This window comes from Lepus europaeus, chromosome 21 (genome assembly GCF_033115175.1).
Source record: "Lepus europaeus isolate LE1 chromosome 21, mLepTim1.pri, whole genome shotgun sequence".
Classification (NCBI taxonomy): Eukaryota; Metazoa; Chordata; class Mammalia; order Lagomorpha; family Leporidae; genus Lepus; species Lepus europaeus.
In genome coordinates, this window is record NC_084847.1 from 43,874,264 (window position 1) to 43,901,871 (window position 27,608).

The 27,608-nt window shown below is 47.2% G+C and overlaps 1 protein-coding gene across 1 annotated transcript; it reads left to right on the forward strand.

Annotated features, from left to right (window-relative positions):
• The first annotated feature begins 1,448 nt into the window (after nucleotides 1-1,448).
• On the forward strand, nucleotides 1,449-26,641 carry LOC133750513 (ras-related protein Rab-11A-like). The gene is made up of 3 exons (XM_062180094.1): nucleotides 1,449-1,607; nucleotides 4,183-4,294; nucleotides 26,053-26,641. Exons 1-3 carry the CDS (start codon nucleotides 1,449-1,451, stop codon nucleotides 26,562-26,564), a joined length of 783 nt encoding a protein of 260 aa, XP_062036078.1. The 3' UTR covers nucleotides 26,565-26,641.
• Nucleotides 26,642-27,608: the final 967 nt, after the last annotated feature.

The following is a 27,608-nucleotide window of genomic DNA, read 5'->3' on the forward strand; positions in this document are numbered from 1 at the left end:
ATAGCAACAGAAAAGAGACCGATGCCTGAAGAGATCAGATGATACTGCAGGACCCTTGTGACATCTCTGTTCAAGAAGATGGTTGGCTTTGGCTGCCCAGCATCCACACCTTACAGGCGACCCGCACTGAGCTACCCGGACACTCGCTCTAGGTATCAACTCCACTGGATGCTTGCCTGGGCAATATTCAGCCTGCAATGGCCATGAACGAACTGGAGGGACATCTAAGTCTCTCTGGAGACTTCTGCTCTTGAGTCGCTTTTGGAAGCATTGAGATAGACGATAACTCACTGGAGTGGCCTCATCCTGCTAACATTCAATTATTTTCGATTCTCCAGTCTCCACGAGGCTTCCCTTCTTTTCATTCCATTTTTCCAGCCTGTTTCTTCCTTTGCCTACCTCCTAATAGCTCCTTTTTCTGAGGAATAGTGAGTTTCAGTTCCTGCAAGCAGCAGAAAACCCAAGCCAAAAACCAAGATGCCCCACTGACAAAATATGCTAGGTGCTATGAGATATTTGGGCAGGGGTAGACCGCCAGGGCAAGGTAGGGGAAGAACAGCAGGCATAAAACCATCAAATCAGGTTCCTATCTCATCAAATCAGGTTCCTATCTCAGCTCTGTCACCTGCCCTGTTGCATGAAACAGCACAAACCCCAAACTCCATCCACACCAAGGACGGTCTGGGACGAGTTAAGCTTTTAACGTCTTTCCTGGCTCCCAGGGAACCTTGACTGTGTCATTCTCAGATTGCTGAAACAAACACAAACCCTGTATTTTGGTCTCTGATTGAAACCCAAGCCAGGCCTCGCAGTTTGATGAATAACCTGCCAACTCTCCACTTTCACTTGGAATCACATTCACCTAGGAAATCAAGGATGGTTTGTATTTTACATTTCAAATGTGCAGAGACCCTGGCATCTATCTGAGGACCTGTCATCACCCTGGGAGTCTGTCGCAGCATCAGGGATGGCGTTCACGCTCGCTACTCATCTGATCCCTACTGATTGCGTGGGGCGTTCTTTAGTTTCTCGCATGAGTTGGGGTCTTTTATTTATATGTCATCCAAGTACCCAAGAGGCGGGAGAGCCAGACGTTTCCAGAACATTGTGATCTATTACTATCAAAAGTAATGATTCTAAAACCCTTAGCTCTCCCTCTCTGATTAGAAGAACTCCAGGAGTTGGGCAGAAAAAAAAATCTCAAGTATTTCACAGCAGGTGGGTGCACGGATGAAAAATGAGATGACTTTGCCTGTGAATTAAGTTTCACCTGTGATTAAAATTCTTTCACAGAATGGAAGGATGATGAACTGAGAGATGAAGGGCTCACTACATCAGAAAGGCCTCCCTATATACATTATTCTTCCTGCCTTTATCTGCAATAGGTTCCCTTACTCATATTTATAGCAAAGGGATCTTCCACAATACCCTGCCTGGCTGAAGTAAGGATGAAGAGCAGGTCCTTTGACGCCCAAGACAGCATCACCGAATCCCAGAATACCATGGTCAGGGGAGCAGCACCAGCTGGGTCCACAGGCTGTGGTCAAGGGCAGCCTCTGCCTGTAGATTTGTGTTTTCTTTCTGCAAAGCTCATGCAGTGGGACGTGGTGGGTCCAAAGATATCTTGGCTTCATGTACTGGGACTTAAGGAGCAGACCTGTTTTTATTTAAATGTTTATTTTATTTATTCAGCTGGCAGGGAAGGAGAGGGACAGAGAGGGGGAGACAGCAGATAGATAGATTTTTCCATCTGGTGTTTTTCTCCCCCAAATGCCTGCAAGGGCCAGGACTGTAGCAGGCTGAAGCCAGGTGCCAAGAACTCAGTTCAGGTATCCTACATAGGTGACAAGAACCTAATGACTTGATTTGTTACTGCTGGCTCACAGGGTCTGCCTTAGCAGGAAGCTGGAGTCAGGAGTTGAAGCTGGGATATTGGACAGAGGCACTCTGGTATGGTACACAGTTGTCTTACCTAACGTTGTAACTGCTAGGCCAAATGCCCACCCTGGGCACATTTCAAAGTGACTCTGGGGGCATGTCAGTCCTATGAGTGACATGAGGAAAGAGAGGCAGAGGTGACCAGCCAAGCAGAAGAGAGATCCATTGCCCAATGCTTTCAGAATATCCTGACTAGCAAAGGCTCTGAGGGTGCGCTCAGAGATCCTGTGCCTGGCCAGAGTCCTTGGGTAAATCCCCCAGCAAATGTCCCTAGCAGCAGGTGTCTGGTGGGTGTAATAGACACAGAGCCCTACAAAAGTGTGGGGCAACTGGAAGGCGTGGCTGCTATGTTTCAAGGGCACTGTTCCTGCTTAACACACAATTGCCACCCTTCTACAATCTGTCTTCAGAAAGTCCTTAGAAAACGCATACCATGAACAAGCGTGCCTGGATTTCAAAATCATTTGCAGCAAAATATGATGGCACTTCTGCAAGTCCATGGAAAATGGAATTAAAAGATAAGTGTGTGGGGCCGGTGCTGTGGTGTAGTGGGTAAAGCCGCTGACTGCAGTGCCAGCATCCCATATGGGCACCAGTTTGAGTCCCAGCTGCTCCACTTCCGACCCAGCTCTCTGCTATGGCCTGGGAAAGCAGTAGAAGATGGCCCAAGTCCTTGGGCCCCTGCACCCACGTGGGAGACCTGGAAGAAGCATCTGGCTCCTGGCTTCACATTGGTGCAGTTCCAGCCATTGTGGCAAGTTGGACAGTGAACCATCGATGAAAGACCTCTCTCTCTCTCTCTCTCTCTCTCTCTCTCTCAGCCTCTCCTTCTCTCTCTGTTTAACTCTGACTTTCAAGTAAATAAATAAATATTTTTAAAAAGATAGGTGTATTAAAAATTTTAAACTTATTTTATTTAGTTGAAAGGCAGAGAGAGAGAAAGACAGAGAGAGACAGAGACAGCTTCATCCGATAGTCCACCCCCGCCCTGCCAAAAAAAAAAAAAGGCCCACAATAGCCAGGCCTGGGATGGGCCAAAGCCTGAAGCTCAGAACTCCATAGTCTCCAATGTGGGTGACAGGAACCCAATTCCTTGAAGCAACACCTGCTGCCTCCCAGGACCCTGGAATCCGGAAGCAGGTCTGTGACCCAGGCACTCCGATCATATGGGATGCAGACTTCTCAAGTGGTGTTTTAACTGCCGAACCAAACACCCACCCCAATAGGTTCATTTTAATGCAAAAAAAATATCAAAGTTCATGTACAGTTTTTGCATTGCATGCATTTCCACGAACTTTTTGGAGACAGCCTAGTTCATGTGCCCAAAACGGAGAGTGACACACACAAAACTGGTGCGTGTTTCTCTTTAGTGACACAAGTAGGGCTCAGGACTTTCTGCCTACAACACCAAGCCGGGGAGTTTTGAAAGCACTCTGCTTCCAGCATTGGTTGCTTCTCAGATTGACTGAATTCCTGCTGACCTTGGCAGTAGAGAGCGAACCCGAGAATTTGGCAGGAAGGGAGTTATGTCTACACAACCTGAGAAGCAACACGTATCGGTCAGGACACCCTGGTTGGGTTGGGGAGCTGGGTTATCCTCTGGGTTCTGGGCCTTGGTGTCCAGTGATTCTGTTATGGCTTTTTACCATTGATCTGGGCTCTCTGAGTATGGTTTCAGGGCTCCGTTCCAGGACATCAGCTTGTAAAAACAATCCGCACTGGAGATTCTCAGATTCAGCACTTTTAGTGCCCAGGGACTTGGTGTGCTGGGCCAGTGCAAGCAACCAAGCCAGAATTCCTCCCAGCAAAGGCTTGGGGTGCCGAGCTGCTGGCCAGCCAGGGCCTATAAAGCAGAGGCTGGGAGAAGCTTCCAGAACAAACACTTGTAGGTGATGAACTGCGAGTGGTCACAAACTTTAAATGGGCAAAGAATATTCCCCTATTAAAGAGGATGAGAGGAGGAATGTGCACATGCTTAGACAGCTTCCTGCACCTCAATGGAAAAAGAATATGGTCCATTCAAGGTGGATGCTGAGCCAAGGTTGTGCACAGTCACCCGGGGGGCTGCCTTATCACGTCTGGTTGCCGCTGACAGCTCCCCCCTTAGGAAAAAGGAAAGAGAAGGGGAAGACGAGAGGCAGAAAGAGAAATTAGGAGCTTTCCCAGCCAGAACAGGAGACTTGGAGTCTATCGGTTCTGCTTCCAGAAGTGACGACCCTGCCATTGTGCACTGCACCTTGCTAGGGAAAGCCCCATGACCACTCTCAGGATGCTCCAAGCTGGCTTCTGCCAGCTCGTCCACTGGGGAACGTGAAACGCACAGGGACGGCCCCCTGGGGTGATGTTTCAGCCCGTGGTGAGTTCTAATTACAGAGGTCAGGGGCTGGCCCTGCAGGGTAGCCGGTTAGGCTGCTGCCTGCAACACCGGCATCTGAAACAGGAGCGCTGGATTGAGCCCCGACTGCTCCCTGCGAATGCACCTGGGAAGGCAGCAGAAGATGGCCCAAGTGCTTGGACACCTGCCACCTGCATGGGAGACCAGGATGGAGTTTTGAGTTCCTGGCTTCAGCCTGGCCAGGTCCCAGACATTGTGGCCATTTGGGCATTTGAGACAGTGGATGGAAGATTTCTCTCTCTCTCTCTCTCTCTCTCTCTCTCTCTCTCTCTCTCTCTCTGCTGTTTTGCCTTTCAAATAAATAAAATAAATCTTTACAAAACTAATTATGGATTTTAGGTGCAGGTTTGTCTTTTTCATGAGACAAAGACAATAGTGGCAACGTGGCAACCCTTTCATGCTACTATAGCATTGCCCAGGTATCAAAAGGTTTCCATGCACCCTGCCCACTGCATCTTCATTACCAGGGGTTGGAGAGGGGAGTTAGGAATCACTGGCCCCGATTTATGCATGACAGAAATTAAGTGCTGAGGTTAAGTGACCACCAAGATAAGCCAGTAAGGGGCAGAAATGGAATTCTTTTAAATATATGCATTAACTTTATTATTTTTAAAAAAGATTTATTTGGCCGGTGCTGTGGCTCAATAGGCTAATCCTCTGCCTGCGGCGCCGGCACCCCGGGTTCTAGTCCCGGTTAGGGCACTGGATTCTGTCCCGTTCGCTCCTCTTCCAGTCAGGCTCTCTGCTGTGGCCTGGGAAGGCAGTGGAGGATGGCCCAAGTGCTTGGGCCCTGCACCTGCATGGGAGACCAGGAGAAGCACCTGGCTCCTGGCTTCAGATAGCTCAGTGCCGGCCGTAGCAGCCATCTCGGGGGGGGGGGGTAAACCAATGGAAGGAAGACCTTTCTCTCTGTCTTTCTCTCTCACTGTCTAACTCTGCCTGTCAAAAAAATTATCTGAAATAGTTACAAAGGAATATTTATTTGAAAGAGTTACAAAGTAATAAGAAGAAGGAGGAAGAGGAGGGGGCGAGGGGGAGGGGGAGGAGGAAAGGAAGAAGATGAAAGATATCTTCTATCTGCTTCTGCTGCTGGTTCCCTCCCCAAATGGCTGCAATGACCCAGGCTAGGCCAGGCTAAAGCCAGGATTCAGGAGCTTCTTCCAGGTCCCTCATGTGGGTGCAGGGGCCCAGAGATTTGGGCCATCCCCTGCTGCTTGCCCAGGCACATCAGTAGGGAGTTGGGTTGGAAGTGGAGCAGCCAGGACTCAAACCAGTGCCCATAAGGGATGCCCGTGCTATAGGCTGTGGCCTAACCTGCTGCACCACCACACTGGCCCCTGGAAATGCAATTTTTTAGTTTTCCAATAAATAAAAATTTCCCCAGAAATAAAGTTTATAAAAAATGCCTCCAGTTCTTAACAGAGGACACACAGGTACTTCTAAAGTTCATGGCAAGTGCATGATACAAGAAAGTTATGCATGCATGGGCTTTTTTATTTTGCAAAGTGAACTTACTCTTTAATTCCACTTTGCTTTGAACTTCTAAAAAAAGTTTTACACTAATTTTTTAAAAGGATTTATTTCATTGATTTACCTGAAAGAGTGACAGAGAACTGGAGAGAGAAGTCTTCCAATTGCTGGGTCATGCCCCAAGTGGCCACAACAGCCAGGGGTGGGCCAGGCTGAAGCCAGGAGCCAGAAACTCCACATCTGGTCTCCCACATGGAATGCAGGGGCCCAAGCACTTGGGTCATCCACGGCTGCTTCCCAGGGGGATTAGCAGGGAGCTCGACTGGAACTGGTGCTCTGATCTGGGATACTGGAGCAGGCAGTGCTTACCCCTACTGTGCCACCACACAGGCCCCTCCTTGAAAATTTTTTAAGATGCATTTACTTATCTGAAAGGCAGAGTTACACAGAAAGAGAAGGAGAGGCACAGAGAGACAGATAGGTCTTCCATCTGCAGGTTCACTTCCCAGATGGCCCCAATGGCAGGAGCTGTGATGATCCGAAGCCAGGATCCAGGAGCTCCAAGGACTTGGGTCACCTTCTACTGCTTTCCAAGGTGCATTTCAGGGAGCTGGATGGAAAGTGGAGCAGCTGGGACTCAAACCCATGCCCATATGGAATGCTGGCACTGCTTTACCTGCTACGCCACAGTACCGGCCCCCTCCTTGAGCTTTTTGAAGTGCTCTTGTGCACACCATACAATGACACCAGGACAACAGCTGGTACCCAACCCCTTCTGTGTGGGGGTTTAAGGGGTGAGGGTGCCCGCTGCCTGTGGCATCTGTGGGGGCACAGCCTTGCAGACAGCCTACGTTTCTCCCTCTCTGCAGCATGAACTCTTTTTTTAAAATTTTTATTTTTGACAGGCAGAGCGGACAGTGAGAGAGAGAGAAACAGAAAGGTCTTCCTTTGCCATTGGTTCACCCTCCAATGGCCACCGCAGTCGATGTGCTGTGGCCAGCGCATCGTGCTGATCTGAAGGCAGGAGCCAGGTGCTTCTCCTGGTCTCCCATGTGGGTGCAGGGCCCAAGCACTTGGGCCATCCTCCACTGCACTCCCGGGCCATAGCAGAGAGCTGGCCAAGAGGGGCAACCGGGACAGAATCTGGCACCCCAACCGGGACTAGAACCTGGGGTGCCAGCGTTGCAGGTGGAAGATTAGCCTATTGAGCCACGGCGCCGGCCTCAGCATAAACTCTTACTACAGCCTAAATCTCACCCTTTTATGAGTTCCAACTCCTTAGCGCAATAAGAGACCAATCCTGGATTAATTCAAAGCAACACTTGCATATAGTTCCTTAGTAAATGAGACCATCTCCAGGACACTTCCTTTTTGAAGAGAGCTGAACCAATTAGGCTGGTGACAGCTCCTATCTCCGTTCTCACATCTTCCTCTCAGAATAATTGCATCAGGCTCTGCAGCCAAATGTCTAGGAACAGGGCCAGAGCCTGGCAGGTGTCAGGCAGCTACAAAAAGAGCGGCGATAAGAAAAGCCAATCTGCCCACGAGATGCAGCAGGACCCTGAGGATAAGCAACTCCCTCTAGGAGACCCTGCTTGGGCTGCTCCGTGACACAGTCCTTTTTCCAGAACCTTCTTCTCCATCCTGGGAAATAGAGGCATTGTTTTCATTGCCCATCTGCAACCGCATGTGTCTCCTAGCTAAAGAGACCCGGACTCAAGTTCTGTCCCTTCTGGGAGGGAATGAAAGCAATGATGCAACAGGATTTTCCCTCTTTGTCCATCACAAACCAGTGGATCTCAAGAGAGTGAATTTCTCTGGACATCAATGCAAAGACAAGGTTATATTTGAAAACATGGGATATGACATCTGAGCTAAAACTGGAGGTGAGGCACCAGTGTTATGGTCCAGTCACCACTTGTGACGCCAACCTCCCACGTGAGCACCGGTTCCAGTCCTGCCTGCTCCGCTTCTGATCTAGCTCCCTGCTAATGTGCCTGGGATGGCAGGTGCATGGCCCATGTACTTGGGCCCCTGCCACCCACATGGCAGGCCTGGACTGAGTTCGTGGCTCCCAGCTTTGGTTTGGCCCAGTGCCTTTTGAGAGTGAACCAGAAGGTGGGAGCACTTTTTGTTTTTTTCTCTGCCCTTCAAATAAATAAAATGCATTTAACAACTGACATGGAATTTGCATATAACACATACACTCTTTGCGTATATCTTAAATGATCTTGAGATTCCTTCTAACACCTAATATACTGTAAATGCCATGTAAATACTTGTTCTACTATATATGTATTGCCATATTGACAATACTATATATGTATTGTCCAGGGAACAATGCCGGGAGACAAAGTCGGTATGTGTTCCATACAGAGGCAATTTTTAAAAATCTGTTTCCAATTCATGGTTGGTTGAATCAACAGAGAGGGAACCTTGCAGACAAGAGGAGAGCCTTTGACACTTGCATCTTCATGAGAACCTGAGGATGAAATGTCTTCTGACATCTTTGTCCAGCTGATGATTCTCAAAATGTTGTGAGGCAAGTAGCTGATGCAGCTCTTCTCTCTGAAATGATGTATGTATGAGGGTAATTTTACAAGTTGGCTGGGGGCTGGTGCTGTGGCATAGCAGGTAAAGCTGTTGCCTGCAGTGCTGGCCTCCCATACAGGCGCAGGGTTGAGTCTTGGATGCTCCACTTCCAATCCAGCTCTCTGCTATGACCTGGGAAAGCAGTAGAAGATGGCCCAAGTCCTTGGGCCCTGCATCCACTTGAGAGACTCAGAAGAAGCTCCTGGCTCCTGGCTTGGGATTGGCGCAGCTCCAGCCATTGCAGCCTATTGGGGAATGAACCAGTGGATGGAAGACTTCTCTCTCTGCCTTGCCTTCTCTTTCTCTGTAATTCTGACTTTCAAATAAATAAATAAATCTTTTTTTAAAAAAGTTGGTGGGATATGCAACTAAAAGTCCAAGTTGGGCCGGCGCCGTGGCTCACTAGGCTAATCCTCTGCCTTGCGGCGCCGGCACACTGGGTTCTAGTCCAAGTCAGGGAGCCGGATTCTGTCCTGGTTGCCGTTGCCCCTCTTCCAGGCCAGCTCTCTGCTGTGGCCCGGGAGTGCAGAGGAGGATGGCCCAAGTGCTTGGGCCCTGCACCCCATGGGAGACCAGGAGAAGCATCTGGCTCCTGCCATAGGATCAGCGCGGAGCGCCGGCCGCAGCGCGCCAGCTGCGGAGGCCATTGGAGGGTGAACCAATGGCAAAGGAAGACCTTTCTCTCTGTTTCTCTCTCTCACTGTCCACTCTGCCTATCAAAAAAAAAGTCCAAGTTTATTTTGATGCAAAAATAAATTTGCTACAAAAGTTTTTTGGTGCAATTTTTTTCCAGAATACGTGAAAGATGCATACTATGAAAAAAATTATGAAGGATTTGAAAAAAAGTTTTGCACCAAAATAAGGTCATACTTTGAATCCCACTCTCCCGGCAACTTCCGGAAGTACCCTTGTATCTGTGTGAATCAGGATTTCTCAATACTGAGCCGAGCCAGGGCTGACATTGAGCAAATACAGTACCATCTCTGAGCCAAGTTCCTTCAGCTGTAAAGTTGGAACAGTGGCAACTCTTGCACAGATTCTCACCATTACAGGAGGTCTTGCGTGCTGACTGCTTCCTACCAGAATGCCAGAATGGAGGCATGCACAGGTTGTTCCTTGTTGTTGTCCCTTCATACAAGCATTGGAATGGGCAAACCTGGAGGGGGTGCGGTCGTTTGGCCCAGTGGTTAGGATGCTGCATGATACACATGTATTCTCTCTCTGTGTGGCTGGAGTCAAGTCCCAGCTCTGCTTCCAACTCCAGCTTCCTGCTCATGCTGCCCTGGGAGACAGCAGGTGATGGCCCAAGATGTTGGGTTCCTGTCACTGACATGGAAGACCTGGATGGAGCTCCAGTTTCCTGATCGCAGGCCTAGCTGCTATAGGCATTTGGGAAATGAACCAGTGAATGGATTTCTCTCTGCCTATGTCCCTCCGTCTCTGTTTTTCTCTCTGTCTCTCTCCATGCCTCTCAAGTAAATAAAATTCAAAAATAAATTTTAAAAAACCTAGGGAGAGGAAAAGTCTGAAATTCTTTTTAAAAATAGTTATTTATTTGAAAGGCAGATACACACACATACAGAGAGAGAGAGAGAGAGAGAGAGAGAGAGAGAGAGACATATCTACCATCCACTGGCTCACTCCCCAGATGGCTACAACAGCTGAGGCTGAGCCAGGCAGAAGCCAGGAGACAGGAGCCAAGAGCCAGGAGCTTCATCCGGGTCTCCTATGTGGATGGCAGGCATCCAATGACTTGGGCCATCTTCTGCTGCTTTCCCAGGTGCATTAGCAGGGAGCTGGACTGGAAGTGGAACAGTTGGGTCTTGAACTGGCACCCACAGGGGATGCTGGTGCAGCAGGTGGCAGCCTAACCTGCTGTGCCACAATGCCAGTCCCCTGAAATTCTTGAAGTAAGAGTGAGGACAAAGAGCAGATGCATATGTCTCCTAGGGAGTAGTTAACAGGGATGAGTCTGGACCAAAGACCCTGGCTGGGCGTCTCCAAGAGGGGTTATCTTTCCTGTCCAGGAACATAAACCCACGCACCAAACCCCCTCTTGTGTGGGATTTTCCCGGACTTCCTCATTGGGAATTCCTGTGGGTTTTCTTCAGTTCCCCTGTGTTCTTTGTCCTGGTGTTTACTATTCAGTTTTCCATATTTGATTATTTGTGTGCATATTGGCTGATCTTCCCTGGAAAATATTTTGGAAGGCAAGGGAAGTGACTTTTACATCTTTGCCTCCCTTACACCGCTCCAAGGCGCTGTCTGCTTTTTGAATGAAAGATCCGAGTATTGAGAACTCTCACTTCATCATCCATTGAAAGCCAATTCTATAAATACGCAGTGCTGCCATCACCGCCTGAGGCCTGGCGGCTCCGACACTTCCTGACAAGACGTTCGCGTCTCCTGCCTGGCCTCCTCCATTCACCTTGTGTAAATGCCATTCGGCAATTCTTTATTCAAATTTCCCAATCACGATCTTTGAAAGTCTTCACGCTGCCTACAGAATAAGGCAAGAATGTCAAAGCCTAGAATAGAGCCTCTCCACACTCTGGCCCCAATCCGGCTACTTAAACGCATTGCACTCACGCAGTCCCAGGCTACTGGGGCTGACTCATTCAATCACTCATCAAGCATGAGCTGAGTGCCTACTATGTGTAAGGCATGGTCTCGGGGCCGGAGCCGTGGTGTAGTGGGTAAAGCCACCGCCTGCAGTGCCGGCATCCTATATGGGCGGTTCGAGTCCCGGCTGCTCCCCTTCTGATCCAGCTCTCTTCTATGGCCTTGGAAAGCAGTAGAAGATGGCCCAAGTCCTTGGGCCCCTGCACCCGTGTGGGAAGACCCGGAAGAAGCTCCTGGCTTTGGATCAGCACAGCATCGGCTGTTGCGGCCAGTTGGGGAGTGAACCAGTGGATGGAAGACCTTTCTCTCTCTCTGCCTCTCCTTCTCTTTCTGTGTAACTCTGACATATAAATAAATCTTTAAAAAAATAAAAATAAAAGAAGAAACAGAACAGGGGCCGATGCTGTGGTGTAGGTTAAGCCTCCACCTGTATCCTGCAGTGCCGGCATCCCATATGGGCCCCGGTTCAAATCCCTGCTACTCCACTTCCAATCCAGCTCCCTGCTATGGCCTGAGAAAGCAGTGGATGGTGGTTCAAGTCCTTGGGCCCCTGCTCCCACATGGGAGATCTGTAGAAGCTTCTGTCTCCTGGCTTCAGATAGGCCCAGTCCTGGCCGTTGTGGACATTTGGGGAGTGAACCAACAGATGGAAGATTATTCTCTATCGCTCTCTCTCTCCCTCCCTCCTCCTTTATATTTCTGCCTTTCCAATAAATAAATAAATCTATCTTAAAAAATAAAAGGAAGCAGCACACACTGGATCCTCTTGATTGTATTTATGAGGTCTTCCTATCACATGCCCTGGGGCACTGGCTCTGAGAAACCAGTAATTGAGACTGGTGTTCCTAATTTCTTGTTTTTGAATAGCTCTACGTTAATAAGTTTCTCTCTATGTATTTATGTCTCTGACTTCAAGATTTTTGAAACATTTTATTTGAATGAGAGGCAAGTGGATAGATAGATAAATCTTTGATCCACCAGTTCACTCCCCAACAGCTGGAGCTGGGCCAGCCTGGAGCCTGGGCCTCAATCCAGGTACTGGAGCCATCACCTGCTCCTCCCAGGCTGCACATTAGCAGAAAGCTGCAATTGAAAGCAGAGCTGGTTGGGGCCAGCACTGTGGTGTAGCAGGTAAAGCTAACACAGCAGTGTCGCCACCCCATATGGGCACCGGTTCAAGTCCCAGCTGCTCCACTTCCGATCCAGCTCTCTGCTATGGCCAGGGAAAGCAGTGGAGGATGCCCCAAGACCTTGGGCCCCTGCACCCACATGGGGGACTTGGAAGAAGCTCCTGTCTCTTGGCTTTGGATCAGCACAGCTCCAGCCATTGTGGCCAACTGGGGAGTGAACTAACAGGTGGAAGACCTCTCTCTCTTTCTCTGCCTCTCCTCCTCTCTCTGTGTAACTCTTTCAAGTAAATAAATAAATCTTTATAAAACAATAAAAGAAGAAAGAAAGCAGAGCTGGGATTTGAACCCAGGCACTCTGATATGGGCCATAGGCCCCTTGTACCTTGAATCAGCATATTGACAATGATGAATCTGTCTTCAAATAATCCAATGCTGCTTACTCACACATGCTATAAGAACTTGGGGACAACAGTTCTGAAGTCTTTGCTCCCATCTTTCGTTCTGCTACTGCCTTATGATTAATGTTTATGCATGCTACAAATACATGGTAACTGAGGCCAGTACTGTGGCGCAGTGGGTTAAGGCCCTGGCCTGAGGTGCCAGCATCCCATATGGGTGCTAGTTAGAGTCCTGGCTGCTCCTCTTCCTATCCAGCTCTCTGCTATGGCCTTGGAAAGCAGCAGAAGATGGCCCAAGTCCTTGGGCCCCTGCATCCACATGCGAGACCTGGAAGAAGCTCCTGGCTCCTGATCAGCACAGCTCTGACCTTTGTGGCCATCTGGAAAGTGAACCAGCGGAGGGAAGACCTCTCACTCTGTCTCTATCTCTCTTTCAAATAAAATAAATCTTAAAAAAAATGGTAACTTACAACTACTGTTGCTCTAAAGGGTCAATTGCTTTTGGAGTAATTAAAAGTGGGATCAATTTATATTGACTTGCATTTCCCTTGTTCCTGAAACTCTTCATTTCTTTATGTAGAAGCAAGGCACTCTTTTTATAGCACCCACTCTGCTTTAAGAACGTTCCCCACCATTTCTTATCATACTGGTCAGCCGTTCATGAGTTTCCAAGGCCCTTCTTATGTCTGGAAAACTCATCTTTCCTTCTGCCTTTCATTTCAAAGCGTATTTTCCTTGGATGTAGAAGTCTGGGTAGAGTATTTTTTGTCTGTAACCATTTCAAAGACATCACTTTGTTGCTTTGTGATCTGCAGAGTTTCTGACATGGCACCTGTTCAGATGCAGGGATATATTCATGTGTATGAGTGCCTATGTGTGTGTGTACGTGTGTTGTTCCGGTGTTTATCCTCTTTGGGGCTTGTCTCAGTTATCCTCTAGTTGTACCTGAGCTCTGATGTACCCTTGGTAACAATGGATTTCCTGGGGCTGGCGCTGTGGTGCAGCAGGTAAATCCGCCTCCTGCAGTGCCAGCATCCTATATGGGCACCGGTTCCAGTCCTGGCTGCTCCATTTCCAATCCAGCTCTCTGCTATGGCCTGGGAAAGCAGTGGAGGATGGCCCAAGTGCTTGGGTCCCTGCACCCACATGGGAGACCTGGAAGAAGCTCCTGGCTCCTGGCTTTGGATCGGCATAGCTCTGGCCATTGCAGCCAAATTGGGGAGTGAACCAGTGGATGGAAGACCTCTCTCTCTCTCTCTCTCTCTCTCTCTCTCTCTCTCTCTCTCTCTTTCTGCCTCTCCTTCTCTCTCTGTGTATCTCTGACTTTCAAATAAATAAATAAATCTTTTAAAAAAGAAAACAATGGGTTTCCTTTGAGCATCACTCCTTCACAGTGGGTGGGACCGCAAGCCTTAGTAGCTGGTACTGAAGAGTCACTGGGGGAGGCAAAGACTTCTTGAAATTTCTTGTTTATGCCAGGAGGGGTCAGTAGTGTGTGTTTGTTTATGATTTATTTATTTATTTGAAAGGCAGAGTGAAAGAGAGGGAGCGAGCCAGAGAGAGAGAGAGAGAGAGAGAGAGATCTTCCATTTGCTGCTTCCCTCTCCAAATGGCTACAACAGCCCAGTGTGGGCCAGGCAGCCAGGAACTCCATCCTGGCCTCCCACCTAGGTGGCAGGGGCCCAAGCACCTGGACTGCCCTCGGCTACTTTTCCGGGCACACAGGCAGGAAGCTGGCCAGGCAGTGAAATAGCTGGGACTCTAACTGGCACTCGAAGCTGGGATGCTGGCATGAGAAACAACAGCTTAGCCTGCTGTGCCACAGCACTGGCCCCAGCGACACGCTTTTGAGGACACCTGGTTGCACTTGTCCACGGCTCAGAGTGTTTCCCCCCGCGATACGGAAGGCTTGGCTAGGCAACAGCCCTTCTGCCTCCCTCTCAATGCAGACGCCAAATTTCCACACACCTGCGTCCAGCTCCCTGCCTGGACTCCTTCTGTGGGCTCCTGCACAGCTTGTCCACGTGGTCACACAATGAACAGCTGATACCACTGCAAGTCCCCCTGCAAGTCCCACTGCAAGTCCTTGAGTTCTTCAGGATTTTTACTCCTGCTCATGTCCAGATCCCCAGCCCTGCTGTGGTTTTAAATGATTCCCCCATCCCCCACCCAAGAATCATGTAGCCGTTCAGAGAGTGGAAACTCATCCCCACAACGTGTCTGGAGGGGAGGCCCTGGGGAAGTGATTAGACTTGGTCAGTAGGGTGGAGCCCCCAAGACTGATGACTGGAGGCTTTGTTAGCAATGGAGAAGAGGCCACCGGGGCACTGACAAACGCGCTCACTAGCTCTGATCATGGGATGCACTGAGCCACGTTGGCACTCAGTCAGCAAGACGGCCATGGTTAGATGAGGCCCCTAGACCTTGCAAAACCCAAACAGAAACCTCTTTCCTTTAGGAAATTAGCCTGCCTAGACATTTCATGAAACTCATATAAAGCTGCCTAGTTCAACTCCAAGAGACTTCTATCGTTGGCTCTGTTCCAGCAAAAACCAGTGACCTCACCACCCAGGGCCACAATATTCTGTCTCAAGCAAGGTTGGGTCTCTTCCACATCTATATGTCTTTTGATATTGTTTCTCAGCCTAGCCTATCATGTTGAGTTTCTTTCTGTATTACATTCTTTTACTGTGTTACTTCCTTATTTTCAATTTCCCCCTGCCTAACCCATTGTCTGGTTTCTGTCTCCTCATTGGACTCCCACTTCAGGTTCCTCTGAGCTTCTTGGATCGTGCTTTGATGTCTTACATTATTTTAATGTTTTATTAATTTTTTTAAAAAAATATGTATTTATTTGTTTGACAGAGAGGGAGAGCAAGACAGGGAGAGAGTGAGCAAGTGAGCGAGAGAGATCTTATACCCAAAGGTTCATTCCCCAAGTGCCAGCAACAGTCGGGGCTAGGCCAGGCTGAAGACAGTAGCGAGGAACTCCATCAGGGTCTTCCTCGTGGGCAGCAGGGACTCAAGTACTTGGGTCATATCCCACTGCCTCCCAGGATGCATTAGCAGGAAGCTGGATTGGAAGTGTGGAGTAGCCAGACTCAAGCCAGGTGCTCTCATAGGGGGTGCAGGTGCCCCAGGCAGTGACTTAACCCATTGTGCCACCACTCCTGCTGCTTACACTGTTTTCAGACAGTGCTCTGCTGTGCTATTATCTCTTCAAGCAGGTCTTCTGTCCCTATCTCTTTTTCTAATCCTTCTGGCTTACACGAAACATTGATTTGGAATAGAGAATCAGAGCTGTAGGCAAACAAGGCTCTGCTGTGAATTAGGGCATTGGTGCTGTGATTCTGGAACTGGCTGTGGGCGTAGCCTCTGGATTCAGCAAGTGGCCTCTTGAATGGGCAGCTTCTCTAATGATGCTTTCTAGGAGCTTTCTAGAAGGCCCAGGTGGGATTTGGAGACTGGCTCTTGGAAGCTGAGCCTTTCCGACAATCCTGTGAGTCCATTCATAAAATGTGATTTTGAATTTAATTTTTTTTTCATTTTATTTGTTTGAAAGGTAGAGAGAGCGTGATCCCTTTGACTCTTAGACCTATCAGAGCCATCAATTGTGAACTGAATTTGATCACTTGGACTAGTGAGATGGCATTGGTACCTGCCACGTTGATGGGATTGTATTGGAATCCCCTGGCACATTTCTAACTCCATCATTTGGGGCAAGTCTGATGGAGCATGTCCCAAATTGTACATCACACAAACAAGACAAGTGTCTGCTAATACTAACTGATAGAATCAAAAAGGGAGAGAAAGATCCAACATGAGAAGTAGGATACACAGCAGACTCATAGAATGGCAGATGTCCTAAACAACACTCTGGCCTCAGAATCAGCCCTTAAGGCATTCGGATCTGGCTGAAGAGCCCATGAGAGTATTGTAGGCATGGAAAGCCAAGATACCATGAAAAAGAAAAAAAAAGCAGAAGACCTAAATGAAAGATCTCTGTGAGTGAGATCCCAGTGGAAAGAACGGGGCCATCAAAGAAGGAGGTACCTTTCTCTGAAGGGAGGAGAGAACTTCCACTTTGACTATGACCCTATCGGAATAAGATCAAAGTCAGCGAACTCTAAAGGCTTCCATAGCCCTGGCAACTCATGACTAGAGCCTAGGGAGATTACTGACGCCATGAACAAGAGTGTCAAATTGTTAAGTCAGCAACAGAAGTCACTGTGTATTTACATCCCATGTGGGATCTGTCCTTAACGTGTTGTCTAATGTGCAGTGATGCTATAACTAGTACTGAAACAGTATTTTTACACTTTGTGTTTCTGCATGGGTACAAACTGATGAGATCTTTACTAATTATATACTGAATCGATCTTCTGTATATAAAGATAATTGGAAATGAAAAAAAAAACCTGGTGTTAAATTGGAAATGGCATAGAAAATTAATTAATTTTTAAAAAAATATCTTATAGGATCTCTGTCTTTAATGTACTGTACACTGTTATTTAATGCTATAACTAGTACTCCAACAATATTTTTTCACTTCGTGTTGCTATGTGGGGGCAAACTGTTGAAATCGTTACCTAATATATACTAAACTGATCTTCTGTATATAAAGAGAATTGAAAATGAATCATGATGTGATTGGAAGGGGAGAGGGAGCGGGAAAGGGGAGGGTTGTGGGTGGGAGGGAAGTTTTGGGAGGGGGAAGCCATTGTAACCCATAAGCTGTACTTTAGAAATTTATATTCATTAAATAAAAGTTTAATAAAAAAAAGTATCAAAAAAAAGAAAGGTAGAGAGAGTGAGAGCGAGAGAAATTTCCAAATGCCCACTGCAGCTGGTGCTAGGCCAGGCTGAAGCTGGAATTCCAGTAACTCAATCTGGGTTCCCCCTTGTGGGTGACAGGAATCCAACTACTTGAAACATCACCTGCTGCCTCCCAGGGTGCACATTAGAAGGGAGCAGGAATTGGGAACAGAATTGAGACACCAACCCAGGCACTCTGATTTGTCCCCACATGACTTAACTTTGGTTGTTTCCAAATGCCATCATCATGTTATAAACTCCATAATCAGGACTCTTCGGTTTAGAACACAATTACAATCAGTGAACGTTAGAATCTACTGCAGAATGGGAAGTTATTCTGCAAAGCTTCTCCCCAACTGTGATCACTACATTGGAACACGTATGACTGATGCTGTTATAAAGAAATTGTTGGGTTTCTCCTTCAGATTGCAAATGTTTTGTGGGCAGGCATTTTTCTTATTTAATTCTGAATCATTGGTACTGTGAAGTCAGCAAAAGCTTAGTAAAATATCATGTCAAAGCTTTATGTTACCAAACTAGTTCCTCTGTGTAAATCCTATCTCCTAGTGAATGTGAGCTCTTAATGCTAAAACAAGTTAAAATGAAATTGTCTCAGGCTGGTGCTGCGGCTCAATAGGCTAATCCTCTGCCTTGCGGCACCGGCACACCGTGTTCTAGTCCCAGTCAGGGCGCCAGATTCTGTCCTGGTTGCCCCTCTTCCAGGCCAGCTCTCTGCTGTGGCCAGGGAGTGCAGTGGAGGATGGTCCAAGTGCTTGGGCCCTGCACCCCGTGGGAGACCAGGATAAGAACCTGGCTCCTGCCTTCGAATCGGCTCAGTGCACAGGCCGAGGGTGAACCAACGGCAAAGGAAAACCTTTCTCTCTGTCTCTCTCTCACTCTCCACTCTGCCTGTCAAAAAAAAAAAAAGAAAAAAGAAAAGAAAATGAAATCATCTAAGCCACAGTACTGGGTTCAGAGCAGTCTTAATAATTCTTCCCTTTTAGATTTATTTAGCTTATTTAAAGACAGAATGACAGAGAGAGTGAGGGAGAGACACAGAGAGAAAGAAATATTTTTTAAGATTTTTTTATTTATTTGAAAGTCTGAGTTACACAGAAAGAGAAGGAGAGGCAGAGAGAGAGAGAGAGAGAGAGAGAGAGAGGCCTTCCATCCACTGATTCACTCCCCAATTGGCCACAATGGCTGGAGCTGTGCTAATCTGAAGCCAGGAGCCAGGAGCCTCTTCCGAGTCTCCCATTTCAGTGCAGGGGTCCAAGGACTTGGGCATCTTCTACTGCTTTCCCAGGCCATAGAAGAGAGCTGGATCAGAAGTGGAGCAGCCAAGACTTGAATCAGCACCCAAATGGGATGCCGGCACTGCAGGCGGCCGCTTTACCTGCTACGTCATGGTGCCAGCCCCGAGAAAAAGAAATCTTCTATCCACTGGTTCACTCCCCAAATGGCCACAATGGCCAGGGCAGTGGTGGAGTGGTGATGGTTGGGGGCAGGCTGAATCCAGGAGCCTGGAACTCCACCTAGGCCTTCCACATGGGTGGCAGGGGCCCAAGTGCTTGGACCATCATGTTTCTCTCCCAGGTGTATTGTCAGGGAGTTGCCTAAGAAGCAGAGCATCTTTGGGACTCAGATACTCCAATATGGTATGCTGGCATCCCTGGTGGGCTGTTGGACCTGCTGCGCCCCAGGGCAGGCCCCAGTCTGATTCTTAGCCTTGGTGGAGTCAAGGGATTATCAACTCCAGAAGCAGCAGGTTAAAAAGTGAGCAACATGGGGTGGGTACAAAACATTACGGCAACAGGCAACAGCCACGGAGGACACTAGAAATGTGCGTCCCAAAGCACAAGTTACTGCTCAGCTTCAGCAAGGGCCCTGGCTCCTGGGAATCCATGCTCACGGCTCTTTTTACAGCACTGCTAATCTGAGTTTCTATATGGAATCTCTCCATTTGAAAATACTGCCCATTTTAAAACAATTAACTTGTATTTGCAAGCACAATCTTCCTGCAAGGTGGATTGGGTTCAACAGTTTGCAATCTCTGTCTTTTTAAATTTTTTTAAAGATTTTATTTATTTATTTATTTGAGAGGTGGAGTTATAGACAGAAAGCAGGGGAGACCTGCAGGGCCGGAACCTTGGGTTCTAGTCCCAGTCGGGGTGCCGGATTCTGTCCCGGTTGCCCCTCTTCCAGGCCAGCTCTCTGCTATGGCCCGGGAGTGCAGAGGAGGATGGCTCAAGTGCTTGGGCCCTGCACCCCATGGGAGACCAGGAGAAGCATCTGGCTCCTGGCTTCGGATCAGCGTGGTGTGCTGGCCGCAGCGCACTGGCCGCGCCGGCCATTGGAGGGTGAACCAACTGCAAAGGAAGACCTTTCTCTCTGTCTCTCTCTCTCTCACTGTCCACTCTGCCTGTCAAAAATTAAAAAAGAAAAATAAAATAAGAGCAGGGGAGAGAGGGAAAGGTCTTCCATCTACTGCCAACTCACTCCCCAAATGCCCAAAATGGCAGGAGCTGGGCTGGGCTCATCAGAAGGAAGCCAGGAGCCAGGAGCTTCTCCTAGGTCTCATTTGAGTGCAGGGGCCCAAGCACTGGATCCATCCTCCACTGTTTTCCCAGGCCATAAGCAGAGAGCTGGATGGGAAGAGGAACAACTGGGATACGAACCAGTGCCCACAAGGGATGCTGGTCCTGCAGGCGGAGGCTTAGCCTACTGCAACACAGTGCTGGCCCTGTAACCTCTGTCTTAAACAATGTTCAGGACATACTTGAAGACCTTAACTTATCAAAGAAACATCATGTTCATTGAGAATCAGAATTATTCTCTTGGTTCAAATATCTAAAGACGTTATTATGTTAGCTGGAATAGATGGAAAGTGGAGGGTAGCTGGTACTAATGGGATGTGTGATGCCACCAGCATAGTGACAGGTGCAAACCCTGTCATCTTTAGGTATGAGATTGATGAAAAGACATGTGAGGTCCAAGACAAGGCTACATGGGGTGACTTTTACTGGAGGACAACTGGACAGAGGGCTGCTAACATTGGTATTAACCTGGCCAAGGTATCTGCTATGGTTTGGGTGTGGTTGGTCCCACAAGGGTTCATGTGTGGGAAGCTGGGTCCCTGGAGTGGTGATGTTGACAGGTGGCGGAACCCTTGAGAGGTGAGGTCCAATACAAGGTGACTAGACCACTGGGGGCTAATGCCAGTCTCAAGGAGCAACTTAGTTCGCAAGGGAGAAGGTTGCTAATAAGACGATGAGGCTGTCCCCTGAATCTCTGTGGATAGCGGGAGCCGGTGGGGGAGTGTTGACTTGTCAGTGTGGCAGAGACTCCCAGGTGCGCTGCATGAAGCTGTGCAAAAGATCGGCCTTAAAATAATCCTCTGGAAGTTCTTCTCTGCATGAGCAGAAACCATGTCAGGATTGTAATGGCACAGCCTGCTGAGTTAGAACACGGCTTCCAGGAACCACAGGTTGCATCTAACAATGAACAGATTCGCAGGGTCTCTTAGGCATGACTGCATAAATCTGCTTAACTAGCGCTCCTCATGCACGGTACATCGAGTTGGAAGAGCCGCGTGAACCACCCTCTGGGTCTCTGTTCACACAGACCCGGGGCTCCGGGACACAGAGTATTTCCCGTGTCAGGTTGTGGCTCAAGGTGGGTATTTGGCTCTTGTCTTATGAACTGCTCTTGCGTTATTATCTAAAAAGGTACCCTAACCCGCCGTTGGTGGGATTGTAAACTGGTGCAGCCACAGTGGAAGACAGTATGGAGATACCTTAGAAATTTGAATATAAACCTACCATATGACCCAGCCATCCCACTCCTGGGAATTCACCCAAATGAAAAAAATTCAGCATCTGAAAGAGTAACCCCCCACATTTATAGCAGCTCAATTCACAATAGCTAAGATAGGGAATCAACCCAGATGTCCATCAACTGCGGACTGGCTACAAAAATTGGTATACACACACTATGGAGTACTACTCAGCTGTTAAAAACAAAATGAAATGCTCTCTTTTGTAACAAAATAGATGCAACTGGAAACCATTATAGTTAGTGAAATCAGCCAGTCCCAGAAAGACAGCTGATCTGGAATACCTAATAGAGAACCTCAAAATGTAATGTGCTGGAGTGAAATGGACATTCTGAGATTCGATGATTGTTTATAGCCCTTGTCTCTAATGCAGAGGAGCAGTGTTTTGTTTTGTTTTGTTTTGTTTTTTTGCTTCATACTATTTGTTGAACACTTTACTTAGTATAGGCTAACTGTATAAGTATAAAGTATACTTAAAATAGATCTTTGTAAAAATTAAGAGTGGGAATAAGAGAAGGAGGAGGAGGAAAGGTTGGAGCATGGGCAAGAGGAAGGGGGGGGGAAGTATCACTGTGTTCCTAAAACTGTATTCATGAAATACACGAAACTTGTATAAGCTTAAATAAAATTTGAAAAAAAACATAAAAATATTATATGTAATCTATTTGAAAGGTAGAGTTACAGAGAGAGGAGGAGGCAGAGAATTGGAAGGAGGGAGAGAGAAAGAGACAGGGAGAGAGTGAAAGGGAAGAGAAAGAGAACGAATCACCTATCTGTTGGTTTACTCCTCAAATGAGCCAGGCTAAAGCCAGGAGCCTGGGATTCCACCTGGGTCGTCCATGTGGGTGGCAGGGGCCCAAGTACGTGGGCCATCTTCTGCTGCTTACCCAGGTGCATTAGCAGGGAGCTGGTTGGAAGCAGAGCAGCTGGTACTTGAACTGGTATTCACACAGGATGCTGGCATTCAACCCACTGGTTCAACCCAGTGTAACACAAAGCTCGTCCTGGCAGCCAAGATACTTATCCTCTACTTCTGTCTATGTTCTTCAAAGACTTTCCTAGTCTTGATTGCCAATCCCAACCTCCATGAGGACACTCTATGCATCTGGGTGTTAGGGCCATATCTTCTTCTTTAAAGACCTGAAGACTGTGGCTATAACCTTCTGACTTGTTATTTTTCAAGGGGAAAAAATAAGCCAGGTTCCATCAGCCTAAGCAAAGCGGAGCCCCTGCTTCCACCAACCTGGGTGCCCCTTTTTCATAAATGTATTCTTTGCATCCATGCATACATTTATTCAACATGAGTTTGAACAGCATTCAGAGAGGTGCCTTTGGCGAGTTAGGGAAGCGTTGACCTTTTAGGCAACATTTGAGTTGAGGCTTGTAGAAGGGAGTTCACCAAAGAATGGGTAATGTTCCCAAGAGATAAAAGCAAGGACTTTCTACCTGGATATGGGAGCTGTGTTCTCTGCTGCCACAGGGTCAAGTGGCCTTCCTTCTGCACCTCTGCCAAGAATGCCAAGCCTGCCTTCTAGACCCAGACGGAGGAAAGGAGGTGTCTTGCCCTGCCTAGGGAGAGAACGAGGAAGATGGGGAGCAGGAGGGGGACAGAGGCATCTGCTACTCACTGGGTGCTATAGACCCAGTGACTGGAACGGCACTCAGGACACAGAAGGCACTCGATAAACACTGGGCCAATAGTCCACTTAAAGAAAATGGAATTACGGGCCTGCACCGCGGCTCAGTAGGCTAATCCTCCGCCTTGCAGCGCCGGCACACCGGGTTCTAGTCCCGGTCGGGGCACTGATCCTCTCCCGGTTGCCCCTCTTCCAGGCCAGCTCTCTGCTGTGGCCAGGGAGTGCAGTGGAGGATGGCCCAAGTTCTTGGACCCTGCACCCCATGGGAGACCAGGAGAAGCACCTGGCTCCTGCCATCAGAACAGCGCAGTGTGCCGGCCGCAGCGCGCCTACCGCGGCAGCCATTGGAGGGTGAACCAATGGCAAAAAGGAAGACTTTTCTCTCTGTCTCCCTCTACTGTCCACTCTGCCTTTCAATAATAATAATAAAAAAGAAAATGGAATTACGGATATGTTTGGGCTGAAGCACACCTTGTTAATGGCATCCCTGAGTGGTAAAAGAGGATGCTGAATTAGTACACTCAGAACGGCTGAGGAAGTGCAAGGGCTCTATGGTGCTTCAACATGGCTGCTCTCCTTGCCTTATTGTCCCAGAGTTGCTACTGTTTTAATTATTCATATTTTAACTCTGTGCTATATTAATTTTATCACTGTTTTAAGCATTCAATATTCTCTGCATTTGCCCACATGGCTTCCACATTCCGCCCTTTCTGGGTCTCTTTGATCTCCCCTGGATTATCAGATGTCCACCTAGGATCATATTTCACCTGCCTAAAGAACTTGCATTTGAGTTCCTTTCAGTTCAGGTCACAAAATTGCTCACTTTTGGGTGTCTGAGATGTCTTTACTGCACTTTCATTTTTGAAGGATTTTTTTTATGGATGTAGATTTTACAGCAGCTTTTTTTTCCTTTGTGCACTTTAAAGATTCCAGTCACTGACTTTGCTTCAAAAAATTAATTAATTAATTTGAAAGGCAGAGCATCAGAGAGAGGGAGAGACAGAGAGATGTTTCCATTCATAGCTTCACTCCCCAAATTACTTTAATAGCCAGGGCTGGGCTGGGTGGAAGCCAAGAGCCAGGAACTCCATCTGGGTCTCCTGTGTGGGTGGCAGGAGTCCAACAACTTAGGCTGGTATCAGCTGCTTTCCCAGGTGTACTCGCAGGAAGATGGGTCGGAAGCAGAGCAGCTGAAACATGAACTGGCAACCCAATATGGGACACTGGTGTTGCAGGAAATGGCTTGACCTACTGAGCCACAATGCCAGCCCCATAACTCATTTTCTTCTGATTTTACTATTTCCATTGAAAAGCCAGCTGTCCATCACTGCAAGTCCTCAGAAGAGAATGTCTTTTTTCTCTGTTTGTTTAAAGATTTATTTATTTATAGTTGCACACACACACACACACACACAGAGAGAGAGAGAGAGAGAGAGAGAGAGAGAGAGAGAGAGAGATACCATCCATTCACTGATGCACTCCCCAGATGGCCTAGGTTGGGCAAAGCTGAAACCAGGAGCTTCATCCAGGTTTCCACATGGGTAGCAGGGGCCCAAACACTTGGGCCATCATCCACTGCTTTTCTCTGGCCATTAGCAGGGAGCTGGATCAGAAGAGGAGCAGCCAGGATGAAAACCAGCGCCCATATGGGAAGCTGGGGTTGTAGGTGAAGGCTTTACCTGCTATACCACAATGCTGTCCCCTCTCTGACTGGTTTTAGGATGTTTTCTTTGTCTTTAGTTTCCATCAGTTGTATAACGATATACTTAGGTGGGTTTTTTCTTTGTATAGGCCTGAGTAAAGTTCATAGAGCTTCACAAATCTGGAATGTGATATCTTTCATCGACCTCAGAGAATCTTCAGTCAGTAGCTGCTCAGATTTCATTTTCTCAACTCTTCTTCGGACACTGTCACTGCACAGATGTGATGGAGATTTTTATGTCTTTCTGTGAATTCCATCATTTTTATCTTGGTTCAATCCACATGTTTTCTCTCATTTGTCTTCTGAGTCATTTATCCAGTTCTCCGCTGTGTCTGATTCAGAGTTAACTCTATTAAACCATCGATTTCAGTGACTGTGTTTTTATTTCCAGAATTTTTATTTTAATCTTTCTTTTTCAAAAATTAGGTGCCAGGCCTCTGACAATTTTTAAAACATTTTTTCACTGGTTTCCTTAAACATATTAATCACAGTTATTTTGATAACTCAGATCTCGTTCACTTTGGGACATTTCCATAGTTCATGGTTGTGGTTAAATTTAGTCATCCAGACCCATCTTTTGGCATGGTTAGTGATTTTTGATTCACGGGTATGTGTTCTAAGCGGTGGCTTAACCCTCTATGCCTCAGTATCTACCCATACTATATAGCGTTTTTTAAAATGCTTTTGTATTTGAAAGGCAGAAAAAGAGATAATATATATATATATATATATATATATATATATATCTTGTTCTGATTTTATATATATAATATGTATTATATATATATATGTTCTGCCTTTATATATATATATATACATATATATATATAGAGAGAGAGAGAGAGAGACAGAGACAGAGACAGAGAGAGAGATTGAGAATCTCCATCCTCTGGTTTACTTCCCAAATGGTCACAACAGCCAGGGCTGGGCAAAGCTGAAGTCAGGAGTCAGGAGCTCCCTCTTGGTCTCCCACATGGGTGGCAGAGATGCAAACGCTTGAACCACCTCTGCCGCCTCCCAGGGTGCACCTAAGCAGGAAGCTGGATCAGAAGGGGAGTAGCCGGGTCTCTAAGTGAGCATTCCCAGCAACAACTCATCCCCTACACCAAATGCCTGCTCTCTCTCTGAATATTTGGATCCTGGAGTCTTAGTTGTCTTGGCTACTTTCAAATAGTTTTTGCTGTCATTGTTATCAATCTAGTTTTTATAGTTTTTTAAAATATTTATTTAGTATTTGAAAAGAGAGAGAGAGAGAGATAGAGAGAGAGAGAGAGAGAGATCTTCCATCTGCTGGTCTACTTCCCAAATTGTTTGCAATGGGTGGGGCTGGGCCTGGCGGAAGCCAGGTGCATTAGTAGGGAGCTGGATGGGGAACAGAGCAGTGGAACCTTAACCGGTGCTCCTATGCGATGCCAGAATCAATTGCTGTGGTTTAATATGCCACACCACAACTCCAGCCTCTATGATTCATCATTGTATCTAGTCGACACGAGTCACTCAAAGCTCAAACAATGTAAGTAAAAAAAAAAACAAAAATCCAGGTTGATGGGAAAACAATAAAGGCACAGATATGGGACACGGCAGCGCAAGAGCGATACCGAGCTATAACATCAGCATACTATCGTGGAGCTGTAGGTGCCTTATTGGTTTATGACATTGCTAAGCATCTCACATATGAAAATGTAGAGCGGTGGCTGAAAGAACTGAGAGATCATGCCGATAGTAACATTGTTATCATGCTCGTGGGCAACAAGAGTGATTTACGTCATCTCAGGGCAGTTACTACTGATGAAGCAAGAGCTTTTGCAGAAAAGAATGGTTTTTCATTTATTGAGACATCTGCTTTAGATTCTACAAATGTAGAAGCTGCTTTTCAAACAATTCTAACAGAGATATACCGCATTGTTTCTCAGAAGCAAATGTCAGACAGACGTGAGAATGACATGTCTCCAAGCAACAATGTGGTTCCTATTCATGTTCCACCAACCACTGAAAACAAGCCAAAGGTGCAGTGCTGTCAGAACATCTAAGGCATTTCTCTCCTCCCCTAGATGGCTGTGTATAGTCCATTTCCCAGGTCTGAGATTTAAATATATTTGTAATTCTTGTGGTCAAAAAAAAAAAAAAAACAAAACAAAAAAACCCACCACAACATATAATTAAATCAATATTGGGAATTTCTATTCAACAAAGGATACCATAGAAGAAGCAAACTAATGAATGTAAGACTAAGAGGCAATATTTAAACCCCTAAAACTGGCAGTTAGTGCCTAGGTAGCAACAACATAGGAGATCCCATATAGGAAATGAGAAAAAGCTATGGATGTGCAGTTCCCAGAAAGGTAAACCAAATGACCCACACGTGAATGAAGAGGTGTCTGATTTCATGAATGATTGGAGGGATGTTTACAAAAACCACAATGGCATCCACTTCACAGCCAATCAGATTGGCAAAAACTAGAAAACCAACTACATGTTGATGATGAGGAGGAAAAGATTTTTAAAAAAATTTGAAAGTCAAAGTTACAGAGAGAGAGAGAGAGAATCTTCCTCCTGCTGGTTCACTCCCCAGATGGCTGCAATAGCCAGGGCTGAGCCAGGCTGAAGCCAGGAGCCAGGAGCTTCATCCCCATCTCTCGTGTGGGTGACAGGGTCCCAAGCCCTTGATCATAGTCTGCTGGTTTTCCTAGGTGCATTAGCAGGGAGCTGGATTGGAAGTGAAGCCACTGGCACATGAACCAGTGCCCATATGGGATGCTGGATCTGGGGAAAGTCTTTAATGCTGATGGTGGGAGGGTTGGGGTGACTGCTCCAGACTTGAGTCTCACACACAGTGTGTGCATTCTATCCCAGGAATCCCATTCCAAACGAGACATCTCAGAGAATTTCACATGCGGTTGTGAGGGGCCGGGTATGACAGAGTTCCTGCCGCCAGTGTCTAGGGATCAGATAGGGACACATTCTCTGACTGTCCACTGCTAGGGAAATAAGAGTAAAGTGAAGTGGATCTGCTAGGTGGAATGCTATGTGGTAATTAACGAACTAAAGATACAATTAGCAAATGGTTAGATCTA